We start from the raw sequence: 26238 nt of genomic DNA, 5'->3' as shown, positions 1-26238 counted from the left end.
GATAAAATAACTAGAAAGGCATTAACAGCTAGAAGGCCCCCTCTGCACTGCCATGTGGAACGTGTACAGACACGTGGCAGGGTACCGAGGTTAACACATCGTTTTTTACAGTACAGTCGACCAGTCCCCAGCAAGACGAGCAGTTGCCGAAACTCGAGGGACCCCAAGGGCTACAGCGACAAGCCGCCATTGGGGGTGCAAGGGGGGCAGCAGGAAGAGCAACAGACAGGCGATCGGAACAGCAGGATTATTAGTTTTAATATTTTTCCCCCCCCAAATGAGCATGGCAAAGCAAAGCAGCTGCCTCCGAAACACACCTTCTACCTCCACTCCTGACCCCACGCCAGAGCTCCGTACCCGCTGCACCCACCTGCATCCCAAAGGTGGGCTGACCTCGGCAAGGAGCCCGGGGCTGCAGCAGCCTGGGCTGTCCCAAGAGGGGTGAGTTGGGGAGCGCGCCCCCCGCTCTGCCTGCAGGCCTATGGCCTCCCCCAGCCTTGCTGAGAGCCCCCAGAGCTCCCGAGGGCTGGGAGCCAGCACCACGCAGCTCTCGAGAGCTGCGGGATGGCTCAGCGTTCCCAGCAGTACGCGTGCCCAACCCCTCAGCCCACGAAAATTAAAAAAAAAAAAAAAAAAAAAAAAAAACACGCACAAAAACGTGATCGTGGTGAAGCATCCAAACTAAAAGCAAGGCCAAACTCCTTCCTCAGCAGAAGGGAAAGAGCCTTCTCCAAAGCAAAATCCCGCTTTGGACAGCTGTCCCTTCGCCCAGCAGCGGTGCGAACCGTGCGCGATGCGATGCCTTCTGCACGCAGCAAGGTCAGGTGCCCCTGCAGAGCTGCCCCCCAGCCTGGCACAGACCGCACGCTCTGCACCCCCCGCCTTGCCACGGCCACCGCGCAGCACCGGGGTGCAGGATGCTGCCCCGTAACCTCGGCCCCGCGGAGCTCCCTGCCCCCCGCACCGTGAGGGCAGCGCCCTGCCCCGCATCCCCTGCATCCCGCAGGGAGGTGAGGGAGCAACCAACAGCTGGTTTCACATCTGTCTTTGCTCCCTGGCTAGGCTGCTGTCTGACATAGAGTAAAACAAGGCATACGGTCCGCAAACGTGGAGGGCAGCAGGACCGCGCTTCGGATCCACCTTCCCCTGGGAAACGAGGGGTTCTCACGGGGCCCTCAGCCACACTGTTGTGACAAACCACTGACTCAGCAGATGGGGGGGGGGGGGGGGGGCGGGGAACAACACTCCTCCATGCCAAGACTGGAGTCTCAGCCTCAGAAATTACAAAATTAAGATCAACTTAGATTTTGGGAAATTCTCTTGGAAATTTTTTACCTCTTCTACCACCCAAGCAATTCCACAGTCCGCTCCACAAGCAACAACTCCGCAGCAGGAGCTTGCTGCTCCTCGTTTCCTATTTCGCCTGTTGCTAAAATGCAGACAACTGCTTCAAAAGAGAACACGCACCGATGAGAGGAGCACTGGGACGATGAGAGAAGCACTGGGACGCAGCAGTAAGGACCAGCCACAAAACATCCAGACCCGTTTCCACTTGCAAACAACCAGCAACACATCTCCCATATCTCATCTCCAGCCTCCGAGGCTCCTTCTTCCCAAATCAGGGGCAAACCCGGCCGCATCCATAACCTCAGGGATCTGACTCCAGTTCACAAGGGGAGGGGGGGGGGGAAATCCAGAAATAACAGTCACGGCCGCAGCACTGTACAAGTGTTACTTGCCTGCCCTGCCCAGTTACCACCCCGCAACCCCAGAGCGCTGCTGCTGTAACGGAGCAAGCCACAGACTCAGGCTGGCGTGCCGAATCGGGCCCATGAGCGGTACGGAGCTGCAGGGGGATGTGGCAGGGGCGGACGGACCAGGGCAGGATCACACCACCAGGAAACAGCAAAGTAGCAGCTACCCAGCCTCACTCAAACCCAGCTGTGCTTTCAATTCTAGCAGCAGTTCACCAAGCTGCTCCACACGGACCAGCCCACCTCCCCAGCCCACCCCCCCCCCCCCCACCCCAGCAGCATCTTCAACGCAGCGTCGGTTTGGGAAGGCGACTGACTTCAGCCAGGGTTCTGTGAACGCCCACAGCCGCTGCTGATGGGCAGCTTGCCCAAGCTCACCCCACTCCATCTCCACTCTCAGCTCCTGGCTGCTCTCAGCCACCAGCCCTGCAGCCACACAGGGACAGCCCTGGAAAGATGACTCCATCCTCCAGCTCTAAGACAGCCCTCTGGATCAATAACTGGATACTTTGGGAAAATGCTGTTTGTTACCGGCTTAAGATTTTGCAGAGAGCGCAACGCAATTAGCTGCATTATGAACAGCCCGCTGCAGTGCCCGCCCCACACGACGCGCAGGAGCACGCTTTGCAGCTCACAAGGACAGAGCGCCCGAGCCACAGCCCAGCCGGCTGCAAAGCAAGCTTCCCGTCCCAGGAGATGGAGCACGGTGACAGCAAGGTAAGCGGCTCTGCTGAAAAGGAGCTTCTACCCTCATGGCAGGAACACTGCTTTCCAGTGCTACTTCTGGACCCCAGGAGCCGATCTCACCCCTCTGACACATGCCCGCTGGGAGGGAATGCGGCTCCGGAGCCTGGGGACGGTCTGCCTGCCCAAGCCCACTCGGTGCTGGGCAAAGGAACCAAGTAAATGCCACAGCAGCTCTGCAGCCACCTCCTTGCCTCAGCCAAGCGAGGAGCAGCACGGTGTTATCTCAGCTCTTGGAGATGCACAGGGACACTTCCCTAAGGAGGAGACCACGCAGCCGCCTGCCAAGACACAATGCACAAGAAACTGGGGTGAGAGCCCTCCTTTGCCAGGCAGGGCTCCTGCTCACGCACAGCACAAGTCCCAGCAGCAGCCCTGGGCCGGTAAAGGCTGCAAGACACGAGTTCCCTGGGGCTGCGTTGCTCCTTCTTCAGGCTACAGCATTACGGTGGCACCAGGGAGACACCAGCCCTCCTACCTGCTCGCAGCAAGGACCAGTCAGTCCCTCCACAGCTGCTGTGACAGACCTCCCCGCTCACCCCCTGACCACGCTGAAGGTGCGGGCTGGAGCAGACCCACCTCCTGCCCCAGCCTGCCTGGAGAGGGCACGGGGCGGCTGAGCGAGGCCATAAGCACGTACAAGTCGCTGTCGCGGGAAGATGCTACAATGCTATATACACAACATAGCGGCTTTACTCATGAGCACAAGTCTTGGATTTGACCGCCCTGGGCACCTTCCCCCGCAAGAACCAGGGCTGGTAGCGGGTCTCCACGATGCGGGGAAGCATCCGAGTGAGCTGCGGGGTCAGAGGAAAGGCCGCAGGGAAGATCAGCTCGGCAGCAATGCCATGAGGAGTCTCCGGGCTGAGGGGGTGGGGGGGGACCAAGAGCCCAGTGTGCCCCAGGGTGCAGGAAGCTAGCAAGCCTCCCGGTCCAGCTCTACCATAAGGCAACTTTTTTTTGTGTGGTTTTTTGGGTTTTTTGTTTGTTTTTTTGTTTTTGTTTTTTTGTTTTTTTTTCTTCAATAGTATTTCCAAGGAAGAAAGCAAAGGGAGATGGTGTCTTTTTAAAGTGTTTTGTTTTGTTTTTTTCATTCCTTTTAGAGGGGTTTGTGTTTGTTTTTGTTGTTGTCATTTCATTTTTCCAAGGGAAAAGGAAGAGAAACCCTCCTTTGGCAAAGTCCTGTCTTTGCATGCGATGGGCATTCCTGGAGCAGCGGGTGCATCGTCCATGCAGGCTTGAGTCCAGGTGCCTGCCAGCTTCCCACCAGCCATCCTCGCAGGAAGGAGTTAGAACAAGCCTATCCTTGGCAAAGGTCCTTTGGTTGACTTCCAAATTGTCCGTGATGGAAGGGAGAGGCGGGCGGAAGGAGAGCCAGACCCTCGGGAAGGTCGGAGGTGAAGGCGTCGGGGAGGAGGGATCAGGAGGACAAACAGGGCGATGCTCCTGTCACGGCGGTTGGTGTCGGAGAGGAACCGCCACACGTGGAATGGGAGAAGTCAGCCAGGTCGTGGAGATCAGAGGCTCTGCAGCACTGCGACACGCTGTGGCTTCGGTCCCCCATCGGGGAACCTCACTCCTCTGAGCTTCCTGAGCGGGCTGCCCTGCGATCCGAGGGGGGACACAGAGGGGAGTCGTTGGGGCCGCACAGAGCAGACTTGTTTTGGTAAATCCAGACAAACCTCTAGCAATAATTTAAAACTTGATATATATATATAATAATAAAAAAATCTCCCCTTTCCAACCCAGCCAGAACACTTTTTTTTTTTTTAAAGACACTAAGACATGAGTGTGTGCACAGGAGGGGAGGGAAGGGAAAGCAAAGGATGGGCCTGCTGGGAGTGGGTCTGGCTCTGGTCAGGGTTGTAATAGCAAAATGGTGTTTTAAATGCAATCGTCTTTGCTTTCCAGCCACAAGAGAAAAAAAATCATGTGCGTTGAAGTTTCTCCCAAGCAGCCTATTCCTGGGCACCCACCTTCCAGCTTCCTTCCTGTCCCACCCCCTCACATCTCCCCTTCTCCAAGCCAGTCTCCCACCAACCCACCCCGTCCCCCGGCAGGAAGCAGATGCTGCAGCCTCTCTACTTCCCCACTGTCTGCGATTCTGCAGCCGACAGGGCGGGGGATTGCTGGCTCAGGTTTTTGGCATCCTCTTGTGCAGGCTGGCTGGGTGAGGCGTGGGCTTGGCTGGGTGGGCACTGGCTGACTGTTTTGCTGGAAGACTGGGATGGGTAGCGCTTCCTGCCATCTCCTGACGTTGTAGGGTATCTCTTGTGTCCACCTTCCTCCCCCATGGGTGGCTGGAAGAAAAAACACACCAGTATCAGCACAACCTGCTGCAAATGCAGATGCCCTTCTCCTGGATCAGGGAACAGCCTGCCTGCGCACCTCTAGTTGCAACTTTTCTCCCTGACCCATAAAAACACACATCCTCAACCACAAGCACACAGCTGTCCTCCTCTCCAAACCACCGCTGCCAGAAAGACAGACTGACTCCCAGCCAAGCACAATAGCGACAACTTGCTCCTAGGCACCTCCTTCCAAGACAAGGGGCACAGTCAAGGAGCTGAAGCTCCACACAACGCTGGCTCCCCTCAAACCATCAAGGCTCACTCTCCTCCGCCGCTCATCAGGGAAGATGGGCTCATCCAGTTCCCCAGAGAGCTGCTCCGAAGTGGGTTTGCAATATTCAAACCCTGCCGGTTGTTCCTGGCCCGGCTGCAATGACAGGGCCTGACACTAGGTGTCGCTGACTCCCCCTGCCTGGCACTGCTTGGGGACCGGTCCCCAAAACGTCCTCGGAGGGGGCAGAGGGGCGTTTGCAGGGGCCATCAGCATGGCGCGGGCATTATGTCTACTCACATCCACTCGGAAGTCCTCGAGGCGCTTGAACTTGCTGAGGTATTCTTGCAGTTTGCTGTTAATGTCCAGATTTTTGGCTTTGGAATATTTTAAGAAGGCCCAGAACTTTTCCAGCCCATAGAGCTGTCCTGGAGGAGAAGAAAACCAAACCAGATGTCAGCAGGACAAAAGTCAAACCAGACATCAGAACACTTTCCTCCAAGCTTCTCCACCACTCATCCCATGAGCCCTCCTGTCCCACTAGTAGGCACAACCAAGGCAAGATGGAAAACCTGGAGGGAAGCCCCCTACGTTGGTAACGGGCAGCCCTCCTGAAGGGGATGTCCCCAGCCTCGCCTGACCTAGTGGTGACAAGGCTCGGCCGCTGCAGGGTCTTGAGAAATCCTAGAGGAACCAGTGCCTCTAGAGAAATGTTTTTGGTAGAGCTACAGCCTCCCATTGCCCTCCTCCACACCCCCCCCCCCCCCCCCCCCCCCCGAAGTCTTCAGGGCAGTGAACATCCATTCAACCCTCTCCCATGAAGCAAGCAGCAGGACGCCCCGCCGGTCCCCACCACACACGTTGATGTACGGCATTACAGGGCTTCCCCAAAGGCATGAGAAGAGGCCCAGGGGCAGCCACGCAGCTGAGCTACATCCCCAGCTACAACCCCAGCAGGGGAGGCAAAAGGAGGCACTTACCAGCCTCGTAATCCTTGATGGTCTCTTCTTGGAAGTCCTTAAAGATGTCTGGCCGGAATTTCTTCTCCAGCCCGTAGCTGTAGTATCTGAAAAGGCACTCCAGACCGTACCTGGGAATGGAGCAGCACATGGTGCTCAGGCACTGGCACATGAAACACCTGGACAGAGGCTCTTGAGGCAAAAGCCCTGCTCTGCACCAGCAGCAGGAGGTGACCAAGGGCAATCCAAGCCCTGCCCCTGAGCAAGGCAGAGATGCTGCTTTGTTTTGCTGTGAGCCCTGCAAAGGGCCGAATACTTCTTCCCTCGCTTCTCTCCCAGGAAAAGCCGCTCTGCCCCTCCTCTCCTACCTGTACCCCTCCTTCCCGTCCTCCACAGCCAGTTGCTTGAACTCCTCATACATTTTCTTGTTGAAGTGATCTCGGAGGAAGAAGGACCAGAACCGGAAAAGCGTGTTCATCTCCTGGGACTGACCAATGCCCAGCCGCTTCCGCTCTGTTTCAGGAAGAAAGGGTGATGACCAGGCAGATCCTTTCCCATGGAGCCAGCTCTTGCAGAGGGCTCTGCGGCACTGTGACTGCACCCAGCCCCAGTGCTGGACACCCCGAGCTACAGCCCACGCTTGCCACAAACCGTGGGGAAACGTCAGCTACCAGCAAGGTTGTGGGACCCTGTTTATCTCCGTGTGCATGCTCTGTGGCCGTACCCTGCCCCACGACACAGCGGACACAGACACCCTGCCCCACACCCCACAGCGCAGGCGTCCCTACCATTAAGGCAGCGCCGACGGTACTTGTGGTAGACATGTTGCGTGAAGCCATTCTCCTTGAGAAGCTCATGTGAAGGATGCTGGAACTTGGGCAGGGACTGCGGGGTGCAGCCGTAGCTTCCGACAGCCGGGGTCCCCTCCGAAGGGCTGGAGCTGAGTGTGAGAGACTCCTGTCAAGACCCTTCCTTGGCATCACTCAGCTGACAGCAGAGCGGTCACACACCCCACAGCACTTGTCTGGTGGTCCCACCGCCTCCCTGTAACCGTCTACTCTGGGTTTGGGACCTGAGCCACGGGGTATCCTACTAGGAAGGGAACCAATGTTTCCAACAGTCTCATCTTTTTATTCCAAGGCTGCAGACTTTCCTTAGCTTCTTCCAGGAGGGGCAAGCTGGGTCCCAGTCCCGTCTGCAGCCACCTAACAGGAGACGTCCCCTGCAAGGCCAGATGCTGCCTCTCCCCTTCCTTCCCACACTTGATCCCCTCCCCATTTCTGGCTCCTCTGTGACCTCAAGTACCTGATGGAGGCAGTTCGGGGCCTGTGCTCCCGAGAGTCCATCACCCAGCCCACATGGCACTCCATCGGGGGGTTCGAACTGTGCCTCGTCTTCCTCTTGCGCGGAGTCTGCAAGACATGGTGCATCAGGGATGCACGCACTCCCTCCCCAGACCCCGCTGGGAAACCCCAGCTCCCGTCCCACACCCCAGCCCTGGTCCCACCTTGGCATCTATCGTCCTGCCCTCTTTCACCACTGGGTAGAACCGGGGCGTCTGTGTTGGGTCCTTCAGCTGAGGCGTGCGAGGGGTCCGGGGGGTCCTGGCATTGCGGTAGTTGGGCGACTCTGGTACAGTCGTAGGCAAAGACCGGGCAATGGTTGAAGGCTCGGGGACTCCAAACAACTTGTTAGCCAAAGCGTCTGTAGGTACTGCAGAGAGAAAAGCCCCCACCCCAGGTCAAGCTGTGCTCTGAGCATGAGAGCAGCACTATGGTCAAGGGACATCCATCTGGCCGATGGGAAGCAGCAGGGGCAGGAACGCAGGGACACATCCCAGCTCTCCGAGACAAACAGCTTCAAATGGTGACAACACGTCACCAGCTTGGCCAGACAACCCAAAACCTAGCAGCAGATCTAAGGACTGAGCTTTCAGGGATCGCACAAGGTATCTAATTTCTCGTGGCTAACAGCAGCGACAAACCCCACATCCCCAAGAGAAGGACACAGCACCAGGTGCCATGTGCAGCCAAACAAGGAAGGTCCAACAGGCAGCTGCTTCCAGGTACTCAAGAGAGGGTCCAAGAGGAAAGTCACATCAAGGGGAGCTACAAAGTCTGCCAAGGCTTCCTCGCTCAATTGGGACACCTCTGCTTTTGGGCCTCCTCTTCTAGAGCCCAAAAATATAAAGCTGGGAGAAAGGCATTGCTCTGGGAAAGATAAACTGCACCTGTGGCCCCAATTCCTTCTCCCTAGCTGTTACCCAACCTCCAAGGATCTCTCATCAGGAGAAACAGAAACAAATTCAGTTCCACCCATTCATGCCCTCCCATCTCTTACCTTGCTGGAACCTGGGGGGACCAGGAGGGACTTCCTGATTTGGATCCACAGGGGGCTCTGGGGTCAGGGTGTCAAACTGCTCCCTGCTGATCATATTCACCTTCTTGAAGTTCTCCACCTCTTGCTGCATTGGAAGAGGAAGGTGATGAAGCAACAAATTGCCCTCTTCTCCCCTCATCCCATCAGCTTATCATGACTACCACTCTACTTGTGCAACAGCCACAACGCTGGGCACCAAGTGCAGCCATGGCATCTGGGTGCCCAGAAGGGTGACCTGCCGTGCAGAGGTAGGAAGGGGAGACGCAGCAGACAGAACCGGGCACTGCATGGGCCAGATCTGAGCCACCTGCTGCTCCCAAGCTTTCAGGGATCCTAACAGGCAGCTCCACTAACGGTTGCTTGCTTCTTTCAGGCTTTTACTCACCCAGGTCAGCACCGGTGCAGAAAGGTTCAAAGCAAGCTTTGTAACATGTGCTTGGCCAGGACCCCATTGCCCCTGCCACCTTCTTGCCTCCCTAGAACCTCCTCCTTGCATTCTCACAGCCACACTGGGAGTGGGGCACAATGCTCCAGGAACCCATAACCCCAGCACACCGACCCTCTGCCACCTCTCTCCCCACACCTTCAGCTTCTGCCGCTCCAGAGTGGCACTGCTTTAGCAGTGTGCCAGGCACCAGACATGGGAACACTGAGCCCAGCTGGTAGCTCCAACAGGCCACCCCACCTTGCAGCCAAAATAACTTCCATTGCTGAACGAGTCTAGTCAAGTCCCTGACTGTGAGAGTCACCAAGCTGGGACTCAAACGTTCCAAAGCAGCAGATGGGATTTCTATAAAAAGCCCTGGTCTATGCAAACCGGCACTAAAATGGAGAAGAGCACAGGTCCAGTGCAGCCTAGCCATCTATGAACCTGTCCCCAGTAAGTGCAGTCTCCAAGGGACCGTGCCATGGAGCACTGGGCACTATGGACAGTGCAGAGACACCCAGTTCTCCCCACAGATCTGGCACTGCCTGCCAAGACCCTGGCAGACAGCAAAGTAATGGGCTCCATGTTCTAGGTCACCTCATTACTGGTACTTTGTTTACCTGGCTGCAGCCTTAACGCCACGTTACAGAGCTGTGTTTATCCCTGATGCAGCAGAGCATGACACTGGGAGTTAGAAATCCCAGGCTCTGCAAGAGGACTAACTCCAGTTCAGCTCCACCCCATGAGTGGGCTGTAACTTGCTGTACTGCCCTTTCCACCACACCACGAGGCCCCCCGTGCACTCCCTTCCTTGGATCAGCTACTCTCACCTTGATCTGCGAATACTCTGGCTCAAACTGCTCTGTCCACAGGTCCTGCTCATAGTAGTACAGCCCATCGTTGATCACCTTAGCCAGCTCTGAGCTCATTTTAGCCCTGGATGTGTGATTGCCAGTCCGGTCCCCACCAGGATGCCGGCGCAGGTAAGGAGGTGTCTGCGTCACGATGAGAATCTTGTTCACGTCCCGATCATCAATCTCGTAATCCGAATCTTCATCTGACCAATCAGTGAAAGTGTTCTTGCGGCCATCCATCTGCTCCATCTCCTCATCAAAGAGGAAGTCTAGCTCTTCGGGTTCATCTTGGTCCTTTTGCTTTTGCTGCTGCAGTGTCTTTGACTCCTCTGGTTTCTACAGGTAGGGGGGCAAAGGTGACACAGGGTAAAGGCTGCACAGCAACACAAGCCTACTGCTTGGAGACCAAACTATTGCCCTTTGTTTCCTTACTGCAGCCAGAAGCTGCCCATCTGGGGAGAACACGTTATTTACACCACTGAGGAACAGCTCTTAAGGGGGTCAGATGGGGCCAGGAGAGACCAGGACATCACTCCTGTGACCAGCAGACCCTATCTGATCTGATGCCCGCCTACTTATGGTTCATGTCATCCAGACAATTAACTGGGAGATCCCCACCCTGAGAGCTCCTACATCACTACCCACCTTGGGCCTGGCTGGGGAGGGCCGAGGTCTCTTCTTCACTTCAATCCACGTCTCTGAATCCAGGTCTGGCAGACTTGTGGACAGGCCCTTGGGCATAGTCTTCAGGTTACTGACCTCCTCCGTTTTGGTGGGGACTGGGCTGGAGGGACGTGGAGAGCCAGGAGCAGACTCTAAAGCCAACAAGAGCCACAAGATGCTTTAGAGGGAGGGAGGGAGCCTGAGGGCTTGAGTACTTGAAGTACCAGACCAAAGAGGGAGTTATTTTGGCAGCATGGCACAGCTTGTGGTACTAGCTAGCATCCAGTGGCCAAGGCTTACCAGCACATCACCCATAAGTGCTCGAGGGAGAGGAGAGAAAATAAAGGAAAAAAAGTCTCCAGTTAAGGCTGTGATGCTGGTGGTGGCCACAGAGCTCCGTAGGTGACAGTTTCCCAGACACACAAAGTCCTAAAGTTTGTGCTCTGTTGCTGTCAGGGAAACCTTCCCAAGAGTCTGCAGCCAGTGAGAACAGATCTTCTCCTGCCAAAACTAACTCCTACAACAGTACCGAGAAGATCCTCCACTTGGCCTCTCGGGCCCAGCCCTGGGCTGCTGCCAGCCCCCATGGGATGGGGGGACAAGAGCAGAGAGCCGCCCATGAAGGACAGCAGACCCTCCCCCAGCACTCTGTTTACAGCTCCATACATGCTGCCCCATTTATGCCCAGGACCTCCTCACCCATTATGGAAAAAGCTGGGTTCGTGAGTGTCTCCTGCTCTGCCCAGCAGCAGTAGAGGATTTCCAGGCACAGCCAAGAGACTTCCAGCAGGACTGACCCTCCCTGAATGTCTTCAGCCCCCCCCAGAGAAAAGCCACAGACTCAGCCTCTCATGTTTCCCCGTGTACAGCAGCAGCATCTGGGGCTCTGAGGATGGAGCCCACACCAGCTCCCACCACCAAGCAAAGAGCAAATGGCAGAGCCCTGCCCTAGGGAACACTCCTGACTCAGAGCCTCAGTTCTCCCTCCGCATCCCACATCTCCCTCCACATTCCCCAAGCGTTCACCTGTCTCCTTCTGGAAGCTCTGCCGGGGCACAAACTCAGGGCAGTTGATGAACTGCGAAAAGTCCGTCTGCGTGTAGTCTGCCATTGGAGGGCCAGGGAGAGCCCATTTTTCTGGCTGCTCTTTTCTCCTGATCTTCTCATCCACGATTTCCACCACCTTGCTGTCCTTCAGAGCCTGGAACCAAGTGATACCCAGTTAACTGAGGGCCCTGCTTCAGCACAGTGAGTGGCTCAGCCCCAGCCCTTCCTCCCCAGGAGGGCCAAGAGGAAGAGGGAACAAGTCAAAGACAAGGGAAGGCTCCACTTGCATCTCGCCCGCAGCCCATCTAGAAAACAAGCCTCAGACAGGAGCGGCAAGAAGAACAAGAAGGGAAGTTAATCCTTCCTTGCCCTCACCTTGATGATGAGGCTGATGTCTGTGGTCAGCGCCTGCACCCGGTGGAAGCTGGCGATCAGGGTGATGGGAAGGAAGCCGTCCGAGTCCATCTTGCGACGCAGGAAGAAGTCTCGCTCCAGGTTGTCCACACTGAAGTAATATTCTCTGTATGGACAAACACATCAGTGAGAGGCAGCTCCAAGCCACCTTCCTCTAGGCACCCCCAAGGAAATAACCCCACACACGCACTTCTGCTACTGCAAAGCTGAAGACAGACAGCGTGGGGAGCCCAGACTTGGGGCAAGCTGGTGCTATAAGCTGATGGCACAGAGCCAACACACCTCGGCTCTATCCCTACCCACGGGATTAGCTATGCAGCCTCTGGGGATGGCATCTGTGAACATCCCACCAACGAGCAACACTCAGACAAGGAGAAGAGGTAGTGCTTACATCTGCCGCTTGATGTAGTCTTTGAGTAATTCCTGGTCCACGCTGTAAAGCTCGGCGCTGCTGATGTTGTCGAAGTAGTAAGTGATGTTGCTAGCGTACTTCTGGGTGCGGGAGCCATCCGAGCCCTCAAATTTCCGGTAGCCATACTGGTAGTCAAAGTGCCCTGTGGGACACCAGCAAGGGTCAGCACAGAGCCCCTGGGACCTGCTAGACGGGCTGCATGGCCGGACGGGGCCAGACTCCTGCCCAAACAGCTCCTTCTGCACTGTTCCCATGGCCCCTATGGCAGCCCACAATGGCACATCACTCGCCCACATCCACCCTCCTCCTGCTCTCAGCCCCTGCTGCAGAAGGGATCCCAGTAAAGCTTTAACACACCAAGCCACAGAGAGGCCGGGAGCCCTCTTACCCAGGAGAGCTGAGCAGCCCAGGTGACACACAAAGGCCCTACAGCGAAGCTGTGCCTGGGTTTAGCACAGCACTGCCCTGTCAAACGCCAATGCAGATGCTCTTTCGCATCCAAGCCATGACTTCTGCTTGGCTCTCAACAGGACATAAAGCCTACACAAGCATCAGCATGCTTCAGGTCCTGCAAGCAGGGGTACTGCAAGGGGCAGAAAACAGGTGGAAGCGCTTGGCCCGAGTAGCAGAAAGACATTTCCCTGTATTAAAACACTAGTAAGAATAATTTGCTTTTAATAAAAGAAGCTCAAGTTACCAGCTGGGATGACCAGCCACAATATTCCCCTGTATCCCTACAGCGTCATGCCCTCTCCCCGGCCCACCCTGGACCCCCAGATCTCACACACACAGAGGCCTGCACACTTTGGCACATGCTCTGTTCTCTCCCTACTACCACAAGACCACACATACAGTGATCACCTCTGCCCCGGCCACGGCCCCTGCCACGGCCCCGGCCTCGGCCCCGGAAGGTCCCTCGCACAGCTCCTCCCTCGCTCTTCACGCTGGAGGTTTCATCGTGGTCCTGCCAGCTGCGCTCGTGCTTGTTGTCTGGGTGCCAGCCTGCAGCAGATGGGGAAGGAGAGACAGAAGGAGTGTTACAGGACGGAAGCACCTCCCTGGAGCGAGCCCACTGCCCCACGCCGTGCCTGGGCATCATGGCTTGCTCTGCCCCACGGCCAGGGCAGGGAGAGCGGGTGCCCAGCCTGAGCCCCCACCTTTCAGCTCACTGCGGTTGTTGGAGGGGTGCCTGTGCTGCTCGTTTTGCCGGTTGTTCCGAGACGCCGTTTTGTCCCTTGGCACCTCTGACTTCATGTCTATCTGCAAAGGGACCCACTTGTGTTTGTTGCCTGCAAAAGGACAGGGTTTGGGTGTGACACAGGTTCAGTGTGTCTGCTTCCTCCCCTGCAGCCCCCCCGTGCCACACAGCCCCCACAAACGGAGGAGAGAAAGCAGCAGGGCCTTTCGGATCAACCCTGTCCTCACACATCCCTCCAGGCAGAAAGGCTCCGACTGGGATTCTTGGACGCAAAGGGACATAACACAAAACTCCCCTGTTGCTTCACAGCACTTGTCCTTCCTCTGCCCCTTTCTGTTCACTGAGGCTCAGCCCAGACAGAGCTCACGTGTCAGCCACGGCTGATGCAACCCACAGGCAGGGGCTTTTCTGTGCCACCACAGAGCGCACCTGGGAGGGAACTACTGCCACACCTCCCAGTCAACACCCCTACTTGGGCCCTGCTCCACCTGCTTCCACAAAAATGACACTTTGCCCCCTTGAAGCCTGCAAACATCTTTTCACCGCAGCTGGCCCTGTGCTGGGATGATGTCCTGCAGCAAGGCTCCCAGGAAGGCAGTGGAAACTTCCACCAGGATGTGCGCTGCAGAGAGGAACACAGGCTGAGCACGGGGAACTGTCCCCATCAGGTCTTCCCTTACCTTTCTTCTTCTGGGCTGACTTCTGGTTGTCATCGTCACCATTCTTCTCTTCCCCAGACTCATCTGATTTGGTTTTCAGGCTCTCTTTGCTGTCACTCCCATCCCCTTTCTCCTGCTCTTTCATGTCTTTCTTGACAGGCAGTTTCCGGAGGGATGGTGCTTTGTGTGGCTGCTGGAGACACACCAGTGCGGGAAAGATGTCAGAGGTGGGTGAAACGAAGAGCTGGAGGCAGAACCCAGCTGTTCCAGCAGGAGTGGGAACGGGAGGACCTTGCCCTAGGCTGGAAGCATCCCTGCTCCGTGCCTCTCAGAGCTGTATGGTTCCTGGGGATGGGCTTATGTCTAAGCAGGGCAAGGGCCTCTACGGATGCTAGGAAGTGCTCCAGCCAAGACAAGCCCCAGGCACAGAAGTTACTGAGATAGACTGTCAGGGAGGCCTGGTGCTCCTGGATGGGGTGTCCTACAAGGGACCAGACTGCCCCAATGGCAAATGGGTGAGTGACCCTCATGCCCTGACAGCCAGCCAGGAGCTGGCAAAGCAGCACCCAAAAATAGAAAAGTTTCAACAACAGCCACGTCTGCAGCACAAGAGGAAGGCCACAGCCCTCGGGCACACCAGCCCTTTCTCGTGCATTTCCAGTTTCTCCTGTGGAAGTCCTGACTTTTGCCCAGGCCCCTCCTTGCAGTGAGCAGCCCTGAGGAGAGTGGGTCCGAGCTGCCCTACCTGCTTTACCCAGCCCAGGGGTTCAGACCGGGCTCCAGGCTCCCAGAATAGCAGTGAGGGAAGGAGCCCAATGTGCAGGGCAGCCCTAAAAGGAAATCCCCTGCACGCTATTCCTGGCTGCCTCCACACTGGCACTCAGCACCCCAAACGGCCTGGCTCAGCCACTGCTTCTTAGAGGGACGGGGAGGTGCGCAAGGGCCTCATCCTGCTCATCTGACTGATTTTGTGTTCTCACCTGGACACTCTTGTGGGCTATTTCTCCAGGTGTTGGCCAGTTTGTGGCATCACCGAAGTCCCCAACCTTGTATCCAAAGAGAAAAGTCTTGTTAGTGCACAAGCTGCAGGTGCCATTCCCTGCTTCCATAGCCAGAAGCCCTTCTAGCCACACTGTCACGGCCACCACCCACGGCTGTCCTGTGGGTGGCTGTCCCTGGGAGCCTGGGGGGCAACACTCGAACTGCATATACACAGCCCCTTTCCCCACCCAAGCAGGGCCCCCAAATTAATCCCAAATAAACTGCAGACATGTTTTTGTCTGTCAGGGATTATAATGAGGCTGCTACCAGCCCCCCAGCTCCCACCAAACGTTTTGCCCCAGCAGAAGTATTTGGCGCCAAGCTGACCAGGGTCACTCACTCATCATAGGCACCATCCCTTGGACAGGGAAAGCACGTAGCTTTCAGCATCCTAAATCCACCTGGAGCAACTACATCCCATTAAAGCAGCAGTCTCTCCTAGCAGCAGGTTACAGCCAGGCACAGCTTCACTGAGCGCCCAACAGCAACCGCGTGCTGGCAACCGCAAAGCAAAGGGAAAAGGGATCACGTAGAATTGGTAGAGAAATTCAAGCTGGTATTTGATGGTAGGGAGCTTCCTCGTTTCGGACACCCCATGGCCACATGTGGGACCACCAGTCACTTCTATGCTGAATAAATTACTTGGCCATTACTATAAATTCTACCTGCCCCAGGTTTCAGAGGACCTGCAGGACAGACAGGAAAGGACACGCACAGCTGCCCAGCTACATGATCAATCACGGCTGGGCACTGAGTTTATCTGGGCACAGAAACTCCTCCTTGCCCTTGGGGGGGTTATTATTTCTAAATTAACTTGGAGTCACCAAGTCCCTCAGGAAATGACATCTCTACACTCAGGTGCCATGCTACTCTCCCCAGGAGGCAGGTTTCCTGGGAAAACCACTTCCAGTGCAGGGCCATGCCTGTTTCACAGGCAGGAACACTTTCCATCTCCAGGGCCCTCCCCTCCCTGAGATGGAACAGATAAGAAAAGTCACATCAAGTTTCAGATGAGTCTTCACTGGCTGCTGGGAGCCAACACCAACAGCCCATGTCCCTAGCTGTGCCCCAGCTGCATGTAACATCCTCAGAAGCAACTGTCCCTCCATCATATGTTGATCTCCTGGAACAGATTGCCCTGATTCCTCCAAAGGAGTTGCTTTGTTTGAAACCAATTACCCTGGCGCTCTGTGTGCCAGTAAAGAACAGACTGCACAGGGAAGAAGGAAGGACCTGCACTGCAGACACACTGCTCCATCACACCGCCCCCATGTCTGCACTACGGAGCAGGGCACTGGCTAAGCCCATAAGGGACTTGGGGCGCCGGGAGAAGCTTTCCACATGCAGGACTGTGCTCCAAGTGCCTCCCTGCAAGATGGAGGTGAAGTCTCCCCTAGCCCAGCTGGGCATAACACCAGCCCAGGCAGCGTGCAAAACCACTAAAGTGCCAAAGAGGAGACTTGAAGAACTAGGATGTTCTCCTCCATGCTCTTGCAAGCAGCCAGACCAGCACGTCAACCCCTCCACAACCACGCTTGTGAGGGAAGTGGTCTGCTCACCAGATCCTCAAGATGCTCATGCAGCACTGACAACTGCACCAGAAGCTAGAGGCCAGCAAGGGGGACAGCAGGCACAGCCTTACCTTGCTTCCCTTCCGCTGTCTCGGGTTGGCAGCCCTCACCACTTTCGCAGGAGTTGTGTGTTCTGCAAGAGGAGGAGAACAAAATTGTTAAAACACAGCTGAGGGTTGTGGAAGTGTTAGCTCTGGAGGGAAGCAAGCCAGCTGCCCCTTCAGCAAAGGGGGCCTAACAGAAAGAGGTGAACGGAGAACGAATAGAACCAGCTTCTGATGTGGGTCTTGAAAGGGCCCCATCAATATCAGAAAAACCTTGATCAATCCAGGTGACCGAGAAATGGACCTTTAACCCCATCCCACCACAGGAAGGCACTCCCTGACGTAGCTCAGCCCTCCCGACTTGGTCTTGCTAGCCAGGGAGGAGGGGTGGCAAGGGCTTCAGCTCGCTCGGTAGAGCGCCATGCAGAACCTGATCTGCTGTTACATACAGCAAAACAAACATGCCCTTGAACAGGCAATGCCCATCACCGCGCCGCTGTGGCTGGCCCTCCCCAGGGAGCAGAGGGCAGCTCTGATGGAGCGACACGCAGGTCTGTGGCACACGGGCGCTGCTCGTCTTGTGCTTCCATCTCCACTGCATCCCAGCACAGGGCAGCAAGTTCACGAGAGGGAACGTACAGACAGAAGGAGCCAGATCCGGGAAGTGCCTAAACTCTACTACAGCCCAAAGCATTTAGGCATTTGAGTGCCTCCGGGGTGCTTTCAGGTATCAGAATGCAACCGTTGGGGTTCATGCCACCATGGACCTCACACAAGACCTGCAGCAAGTCAAGACCTCAGCCTCACCACGACCTGCCTTGGCTCCTGCTCACACACCACCTCCTTACAAGACGACAAAGAAATCTAACTTTTCTCCTTCCCAGGTTTGGCTGCAAGGTCTCCAGAGCAGGAGCAGGCTCATGCAGGGCACACACTGCATCTAACAGAAGAGCATGCCGCTGCCTAACACAAACCAGCCCCGCAAGAAGGGTCTCCTCCACGGCAGTGGTGCTCTGCAGGGAGAGCAGAGCCCACTAGCCCCTGACTCAAGGGACAGCCCACGCCAGGTGCCACTCACCCAGCAGGAGCCAGTGTTTCTAACTCCACTGTCTTTGTTTAAAAGAAAAGCATCCCAAACTGGGGCAGGGGGCGAGGAACAGCGAAGCCTATCTGGGGGTGCCCCAGGAAACACCCTGAATAGCCTACCCAGCTCCACACAAAGCTTGCTTTGATCTCCCGCGTAAGGCAGGACAACTTTGCCTAGATGATCAAAACCAGTCTCCTTCCTAGCCTCAAAATCTGTGATTCATCCTGCTGGTCCAGCCTTGCTCAGAGCTAGAGGCTTTGAAGTGTCAAGGCAGCAGTCAGACATGGCAGGATGGAACCATGTGCGCTCCCTTTCCCCAGTTCCCTTCCCCAAGGCTCCTGTGTAGGGATTTTACCCCCAGGAGAGCTGAAGCTCTCAGCTAGGTCTCCAAATCATCTCCTTTCCCCCCAGGACCTCCACAGCCCCCCTGCACTGCCTGCCCCCGAGCAGCAGCAGTCTCATGTCTCCCTCATTTATTCCACATGCACCCCACTGAGAATCCTGGCTCCGTGGCACAAAGCTTGCCACAAGGCTTTCTACCTTTCCTGCTAGTGTAGGAAGAGCGAGTGCTTTCAAAACAGGCCCTAAAATCCTCCACTCAACGCCCACAGATGTCACCAACTAAATATAGCTTCAAAAGGCACCAAGCGCTACATACAGCACGAACCCACAGCCAGCCCAACTTCCACAGGTATGGAGCACCCCTGCCTGCTCTGACAGCACTGACATGCCTGGCACCACAGAAAAAAAAAAATCTGAACTTGCTCTGCAGGCTGATTAGGCACCGATCTCTCCGGCTGGAGGAGAGCAGGGCTCAGTCTCACCGCAAGCATCCCACCCGGGCACCTGCTCCCACCGCACGCAGCCTTGGGTCCGCGGCAATGGCATCCAAGCCCTTTTCTCCAGCTGCTTCAGCTCAGGAGCCTCACGGCCATAGATGTTCTTGTGCTTTTTTGGGGACCAGTCATAGAGAGGCCCCCTCACAACCTCTAGCAAAAGGGGATGCAGGGGCACAGGCTACAGGGGCGGGTGCCACAGACTCCCATCATCTTTGCGGGGGAGGGAGGAAATTGTTTGAAACAAGTTCTGCTGCTTTCCTTATCTGCAAGATAGGAACAGGGATCCCTTATCTAGCCGAGGTGCTGAGAAGACTAATTAGCATTTGCAGAGTGCTGCAGAAGACAAAACACAAAGCAAAGCACTGCAGCCTGGCAGGGAGGCTGCTCCAGGGAGTGCAGCCAGGCCAGCACGGTGGCAGGGGCTGCAGGCAGCTCTCACCAGCATGGAAGGAGTCAAGATCTGCAAGTCACGGTGGAGACTGCTCAGACCAAGCCAGGAGACTGTGACTTGTGGATAGACAAACGCAGCATCCACAGAGCCCAGAGCCATGGTGAGCAGAAGCTGTGTGTGCCTGGCACCCTCCAGGGCATGCCAGCCCAACCAAGGGCCCCAGCTCCAGCCCAGCAGCAATTCTCCAGTCAAGCTCCTGGACATCAACCCCCAAACTGCTCTTCACGTTCCCTTGCAGAGACTCCAGCAAAGCCAAGTGTCTAAAAAACCAAACGCAACCCACCCAAAACACATTTAGGCTAATTCCATGTGCTCAGGCTTCAGAAGAAAACCCTCCTTGTAAGGACAGCAACACATCTTGTGGTGCACAGCCAACAAGACTCCCTGCAGGAAAATCCTGCTGCCTTTTGTCACTGCATCAACCTGGGAAACAGGGAGCAAGTGGGTGTTGCTCCCCCCCCCAGAAGAGCTCAGGACAAGCAGTGCTAGCAAGGGATATTAGATACTGCCCTGGTTGATAGCCGAGACCTTAAAAGCTGCTGACAGATGTCTCAGCCCTCCTGGCATATCACAGACCTTCTTTTGCATTTATTTGGTGGCAGTAAACAATTTTCAGTTGCACTAGCACTGCATGACCATTCCTCCGACCAAAAATCAGGGCCTCTCCATATGAGGGGACAGACAAACAGCTGCAGTGGGAGCCAGGGCTTTTAGCAGTGTGAGACTGGCAAGGGGACAGCAGGCAGGGAAGGAAGGAGTGGCTTTGCCTGCTGCCACAGAGCAGATGCTGGCACAGCCAGGAACAGAAAAGCAGGTCTTGAATTTTGATCTGCTGCCTGCAGCCAGAACCAGATCATTTGCCCATGGGGTTGCCCAGCCACGAGGAGGTTATTTCTCAGCAACCAAAGGGACGAGGCACAGGTGGGAGCACCACGGCCCCAGTGCCAGTATTGCAGCCAAACCCCTCCATGGCCAAGGCACGGTCAAAGCGTTCGCTGGCTTTTGGCACTCGCTCCCCAACACGCCTGGTGAGCGCCAAGAAGGGCAAGGCTGTGCAGACACCCTGTGCTTTCCTTTTGGCCTGCAGCTGGCTGTGGCACAGCAGCCCTTGAGGTGGGAAGCTCACAGGGGAATCCAGGTGAGCAAACTCCTTGTACCTGGAAGGAGAAGAGCCATTGCACAAGGACCACACAGCCAGGGTGACAGCAGCTCCCCCCTAAATGTCCGTGTCGTGTGTGTCCTTCCCCTCCCAAAAGGAACATGTTCCATAGGACCATGGAGCTTGGCCTACAAGACGTATTTACTGCCTTAGCTGAGAAAATCAAACCCAATGTTCCCTGCCTTTTCTTACATCCAGTGCAGCTTGTAATGGATTTTTAGAGAAGGCAGATGAAGAGGTGGAATAAATCTGCAGGGCTGGGCAGAGATCCGGTATTACACAGCAGAAATACCTGCACCTCTAGCAAGAAAGCTGTAGTGCCCGCTCCTGGCACAGTACCACTCCTGTGCAACGTAGACAAAGGCTCAGAGCAACCCAGCACCAGCTGGGACAGTCTCAGAGGGCAGCCCAGGCTCCCAGCAGGAATGCAGAGTCCTCAGCTCAGGAGGCATGCAGTCCGTCCCTGTCCCTGGTCCCTGACACAGCACAGCCCTCCTTCCCCGGCAGCCAAGTCAACAGAAAGGAGCCGGCCTGCCCCCAGGCCACTCCAGCCCACAGCCTGGCACCTAGGAGAAACTGCAGATGAAGGCAGTTTTGAAGCCAAGAGCATGGACTTTGTGCTGCAGAGGCTGAGGCAGGGGCGCATGCTCCGCGTTGCAGGTCCTACTGGGGCTGGAAGAGTTGAACTGGTATCCCCAGTTTCCCCAGAGCCCTGGCAGGAGCCCGACAGTGCTGCATAGGACAGCCAGCCATGCATCCAGCATTATCCACTCCGCTACCTGACAGCGTCCAAATAATCCTCCTTCCTTCCCATGCTCCATGGGACAGTCCTGGCACACGAGGACCACAGCTCAACCAACACGACAGGACCCCTGCTCTGGCAATGCAGTTTCAAGTTCTCTAGGCAAGAACGAGCAAATGCAGCTGGGGCCAGGGTGAGCTGAGCCCTAAATGAGACGTGGAATAGTGCTCCCATCAAAACGACACGGCAAAGAAAAAGTATTGCATTAACCTCCTGAGAAGTAAAACGGGACACCCGGGTATGACAGCTTCTGGGAAGAGTAAAGACAGAAAGCATTAGACATCTTAAAGAGAACTACTGCTCGCTCACACTACTTTGTATATCCATGCACATTGTCCAGACAGAGAAAATGAGCTTGGCAATTAGCCATTTCCCCTGGAAAGAGCTAGCTCCTCCAGAGTCTTCCCAGGAGGGCAGGAGAGTCCCTCCTGGGGTATGACACACAGGACAGATGTGGTGGGACAGCACCAACATCTGAAGCAGCTCCCATGAGAAAAAGGGACCCAACAGGCAGCCAGCCACTGCCAAGCCTGCCCAGACCCCACTGTGGCTGCACGAATCCCCTTGCTGGCCCCGAAGGAGAGCTCTCGGGAGCCAGCAGAGAACAGCTGCAGCAAGGGTGTATCCCCACCTCGCCAACACGAGAAACTCAGGGCACCAAACCTGTCCCTGTCCTTCCTCCAGGCCTCAAGCAAGCTCTCTCCCAGGGCAGTCCGATCCACACAGCAGCAGGGGACACCAATTCAGAGGCTCCCCTGCCCAAGCATGCAAACGCCATGACTTGGAATTTGAGCCTGACCAAGCCATCAGAGGACACAGCTGGTGAACTCTGTGTCCAACATCCCCACACCTTCTCCAGAGGCATTTACAGGATCAGTCCTGCAGGCCAGCTGTGACCGGCAAGCCAACGACAGCCTTCCTCCTCCCATCAGAAGCCCACCTGCTGCGGGCAGTGCTGAGTTTTTCTTGTTGGAAGAGGACCCTCCTGAAGTTACATGCAGAGAAGCCTTGAGGGACAGGCAAACACACTCTGCCCACCTCCGGTGGAGCTGCACCTGTTTCTTCATCAAGACGGAAGCAGTGGGCAACACATCCTTGTTGTAAAGGGGCTGGGAAGCACAGACAGACAGGAGGGAACCTCAGCTTCCCAGGAAGCTATTTGGTAGCACCCCTGCGTGCAGACAGAGGTGTAGACATCCCCAGAGACCAAGGTGCAGCTTCCACCTCTGCCTGTCTCCCGAGGAGCTGCTCCCAGCACCAGCCTCGGCCATGTGTCAGAGCTAATGCCAGACTGAGATGGGAAATGCTTGTCTCTGCAGCTCTGCACACAAGCTGAAAAGCCTGGGATTTATAGCACTGACTGCTTGGCAGGCTCACATTTTGCTGAAGACATCAGAAGGTACACAAAACCAGCGAGGTTCAGGGTAAACTGGGCACACAGGCTGCACCTCCTCTAGGTTTGCAACGTTTTACAGCTCTACCTCCCACCAAGTCACAGTCATAACTGGAGGTGTATGCACAGGAGGGGAAATCAAGGGAGCACTGGATGGGAGTTCTCCAGCAGCTTTAAATGAGATGTTATCACAAGGACATCTTCCAGCATAAAGGAGTCAGTGTCTTGACAACAGGGTCTCCCACCCACTCCTGGGGACTACAGACAAGCACAGTTGGCTCCATCACCTCCAGCACACAGTCTCGCAGCTCACACCTGGCAGCACAGCATCTGGCCTTGTTTACAAAGGCAAGAGGGATATCTGCAACACTTCTGCAATATCATAAGTTTCCTGCACATACAAGAAAAAGTGCAGTAGAATGGGCAAAAGTCAAGACCAAGCAGAAGACGAGATCCGTAAGCTGCATGGCTGAGCAGGATTTGGGCTTGTAAAGCATGTGGGAAGCCTGTTCAGCAGGAGCAAGAGAAGCTGCAGGCACCGTGGCTCAAAGCCTTCCCAGCAATTTTCTGCAGCTCCTCAGCAGGCAGCTCCACCTTTAGAAGCCCTACTCTTAACAGCAAAGGAAGCAGGGAGCTGCCTACACTTCTCTGCAATATAAGCTCTGCAACTGCTGCAAAGATCAGTTGCTAAAAATAACTTCAAAAAGGGCATCTGACAGCTCCACAGAGAGCATGAGAATACTCCCACCTGGATGTCCTAGGCAGGCTCCGAGAGCTCGGCAGTTTGTCCTGCAAGAGTGCAAGGAGAAAGGCCAGGGGTACAGGCAGGTTCAATACAGCGTGCCAGGACAGCACCATCACGGGCTGGGAATGTGGGCACCTGAGTTGCAGTCCCAGCTCTTCAAGCCCTCGCATCCCTCAGCGGATAGTCCTAAAGCAGCCCTGGAGCAGGGGGAGGTAAAGCCACTCAAGACACTTGCAGAGCTTGTCTCTCTGCTGACACCACCCCACTGGCAGCGCAGTCCTGCACGGAGACCTTCAGAGCAAGCAGGGACACCGCTCGTAACAGCGCTGGTCACAGGGAGCTGACAAACAGTACTGCTTTTTAAACGCACATAACTGTTACAAGCTCCACACACACAAGTTATCTGCAGGGTCTGACTTATTTTCAGGGCAAATGAGGGGCAGGAAGGACCTGGACTTACCAAAGATACACAGCCATCCTCCCTGCAGCCTCCCAGTCCAAGACAGAAACTTTCAACTCGTGGCCAAGCTACGCTCCAGAAGGAGCGGGTTCAGAAACGCCGACGGGCATAACGGGCATTTCTAACGTTAACGGCGTCAGGGAGGGCACTGCGGGTTCCTCCTGGCACCGACGGCTGCTATTACAAGGCAGCAAATGAACTCTCTCAAGGGCGAGTGACATCTTTCCACTGCCTTTTCAAGCAATGCTTTTCCCTGAAGAGGATTTCTAGGAAACTTTTGACACACTATCCATGCTCACACCACCACGCTGACACCCCCCCCTCCCCCCGAGATGCCAGGTTCACGCGGAATGAGGCTGCACAGGACCCCACCCCCTCCAGGTTCCTAAAGGAAACTGAGCCCTAAACTAAGGGGTCTCTGCTGGGAAGCCAATGGTTCCCAGATCCCAGGAGACACTGCACTGGGGACACAGCCAAGGTCACCCAGCTGACCACACTCCAGAAACTGTCAAAATGAGAAAGCCGGGTTAGATCAGGCCCCCCTTAGTTGCTGAGCCACCCTGCTTTCCCTGCGCAGGGAGAAAGGCACCCGTCACCCCACCATCCCTGCAGAAGAGGCTGTTCCAGCACCAGTGCCTGACCCAGGCTGTCTGGTGCAGACAAGTCTCCAGCCAGCAGAGCATTTTCTTCTGCCATCACAGAAGAGAGAAAAGCAGCCTCCAAGGACACCTGCAAACACTCTGTCAGGTTAAAAGGTTCAGGGAGAGGGGTGGGAAAAGCCAGCAGCGCTCCCAGGCAAACACGGCGTCAGTGTGTCACGGGTGGGCTGGGGCCCCTGAGAAAAGGCACAAGTTGATCCAGCTGCCGCTCAGGGTGGCAAGGCACAGCAAGGACACCTCGGTGCTGGGAGAGGAGGGCAGCCGAGGCAAGGCTGCACCGACCTGGGGCATGCAGGTGGGCCAAATCGTGGAGGAGCCAGAGGGTCAGGCCCTCCTCCAAGCTGGCTTGGAGACCAGCTAATAGTTCATGACCTAAGGTTTAAAAAAAAAAAAAATCAGTGGTGGGGGAGGGAAGGGTGACACGAGCAGGAACTACAGGACGGCAAGGATGGACGCACAAGGCATGGCAGGACTCAACTTTTAAAACACAGCAAAAAAAACCCCAAGCCACTCACCTTTGGGGGCAAGCAATTTGCAAATTAAAAGAGGGTGTCCACCCTCCAGGAGGGACCAGGAGCAGCTTCCTCCACTCCCGCTTACCTCTGCTGCACCGCTCTGCCTGTTCTGCCAGGCTCTAATGAAAAGCTAGTTAACAGTTAATTATTACCCATTCAGACACACGATCCCCTACTCTGACCAACTGCTGGCCGGGAGGGATAAGACAGTCACGTGATGCAAAAATCCCAGCCTTATGAAAGCACGAGCAACTATATTTAGTTGGAAAAACGATGACCTAGTGAGCCCGCCCCTCCCTGGCCCCCCCTTGGAGGAGCAGACCTGCCACGTCCGGAGATCCTACTTCCACAGCACCCGGACAGTCCCTCATCCAGGCAGGAGTTGTGACACCGAGATGGGGATGCCCAGCACCGAGCGAGCCTGGTGTATGTGCACATGCACAGGCTGTCCTGGGGGGCCAGCCCAGCGTGCAACCTGGGCCAGGGGGACCTTCCCTCCCTATCCTCAGTGCTGTGTGGCAGGTCACCTTGTCAGCCACAAAAACTGATAAGCACCACGAGCAACAAACAGGGCCCAGCCCAAGGTCCTGGACCTTATCTTGAAAGCAGGAGGCACACTGGGAACCTGACCAGTGGCATTCAGCAGTGATGCTTCAGCTACTGGCCTCTGCACACCCAGGGCTGGCGATGCCGAGAGCTGGTGACCGAGTTTGCCTCACTTGGATCAGCGCACCCCTCTCTCCGCAGGGTAGCTGGGCGACCGAGACAGACACGGCCACGCCGAGAACAGAGAGGGAGCAAGAGGCAGCCATGTAGCAGTCACATATGGATGCCGCTGCTGCAGAGAGAAGGTCCCATATAAAAGCTGTGTGGCAATAAAAGCCAAAAGCATCACCCGCTCCCTCTCCCACTGCAGTGGAAAAGCTTCCAAGGAGAAGGAAAAAAAAGCCGGAGGACCAGACATCATTAATCTCTTGTCATCAGCAGAGGGGTGCTCTCCGCCTGCATCCCGCTGGGGCTGATGAGACAGCACAACCAGCAGTGCCCGTAGCATGAGCGAGAAGTCACCACATTGCTGCTCAACCCAGGGCATCACACTGACGTGATCCCTTTAATGGCCATCAGCCTCTTGTGCAGCTGCATCTGGGGACTTGGAAGCTGACAAAACCCTTCCTGGGAAGCATCTGGTATGTCTCACTGTAAATATTTAACAACGAAGAGACAGGAACTGAGAGCCAAGCGCCTGCCGTGAGACCCTCCAGCTCTTGAGCATTTGCACTGTCTAGGAGGGAGCTGTGCAGCTCCCACTGCCCATGCCAGCGGAGGGGGCGAGGGGTCACACAAGGCAAAGGCGCAAATTCTGCACAAAACGTGCCTGTGGAAAAACTGTCATCTCAAAG

General features: G+C 55.9%; 1 protein-coding gene across 5 annotated transcripts in view; it reads right to left on the bottom strand.

Moving 5' to 3' along the window:
* Positions 1-4346: 4346 nt before the first annotated feature.
* LARP1 (La ribonucleoprotein 1, translational regulator) overlaps positions 4347-26238 on the bottom strand; it is a 42903-nt gene continuing 21011 nt past the window's right edge. For 2 of the 5 annotated variants that reach the window (XM_040603173.1, XM_040603176.1), the window contains 18 exons: positions 16756-16817; positions 15053-15118; positions 14094-14265; positions 13373-13504; positions 13068-13217; positions 12195-12357; positions 11765-11909; positions 11369-11543; positions 10325-10494; positions 9656-10015; positions 8360-8483; positions 7527-7732; positions 7325-7431; positions 6808-6959; positions 6388-6532; positions 6041-6150; positions 5361-5488; positions 4347-4798 (listed from right to left, as the gene is read on the bottom strand). In XM_040603173.1, the coding sequence (XP_040459107.1) occupies positions 4580-4798; positions 5361-5488; positions 6041-6150; positions 6388-6532; positions 6808-6959; positions 7325-7431; positions 7527-7732; positions 8360-8483; positions 9656-10015; positions 10325-10494; positions 11369-11543; positions 11765-11909; positions 12195-12357; positions 13068-13217; positions 13373-13504; positions 14094-14265; positions 15053-15118; positions 16756-16817 (2786 nt within the window). In that variant the 3' untranslated portion in view covers positions 4347-4579. Of the gene's footprint in view, positions 4799-5360; positions 5489-6040; positions 6151-6387; positions 6533-6807; positions 6960-7324; positions 7432-7526; positions 7733-8359; positions 8484-9655; positions 10016-10324; positions 10495-11368; positions 11544-11764; positions 11910-12194; positions 12358-13067; positions 13218-13372; positions 13505-14093; positions 14266-15052; positions 15119-16755; positions 16818-24838; positions 24917-26238 lie in introns of those variants that run through there. The other 3 variants (XM_040603177.1, XM_040603174.1, XM_040603175.1) reach the window with 3 other exon arrangements.

This window comes from Falco naumanni, chromosome 8 (genome assembly GCF_017639655.2).
Source record: "Falco naumanni isolate bFalNau1 chromosome 8, bFalNau1.pat, whole genome shotgun sequence".
NCBI classification, from domain to species: domain Eukaryota; kingdom Metazoa; phylum Chordata; class Aves; order Falconiformes; family Falconidae; genus Falco; species Falco naumanni.
This window is presented reverse-complemented; position numbering and strand designations above follow the sequence as displayed.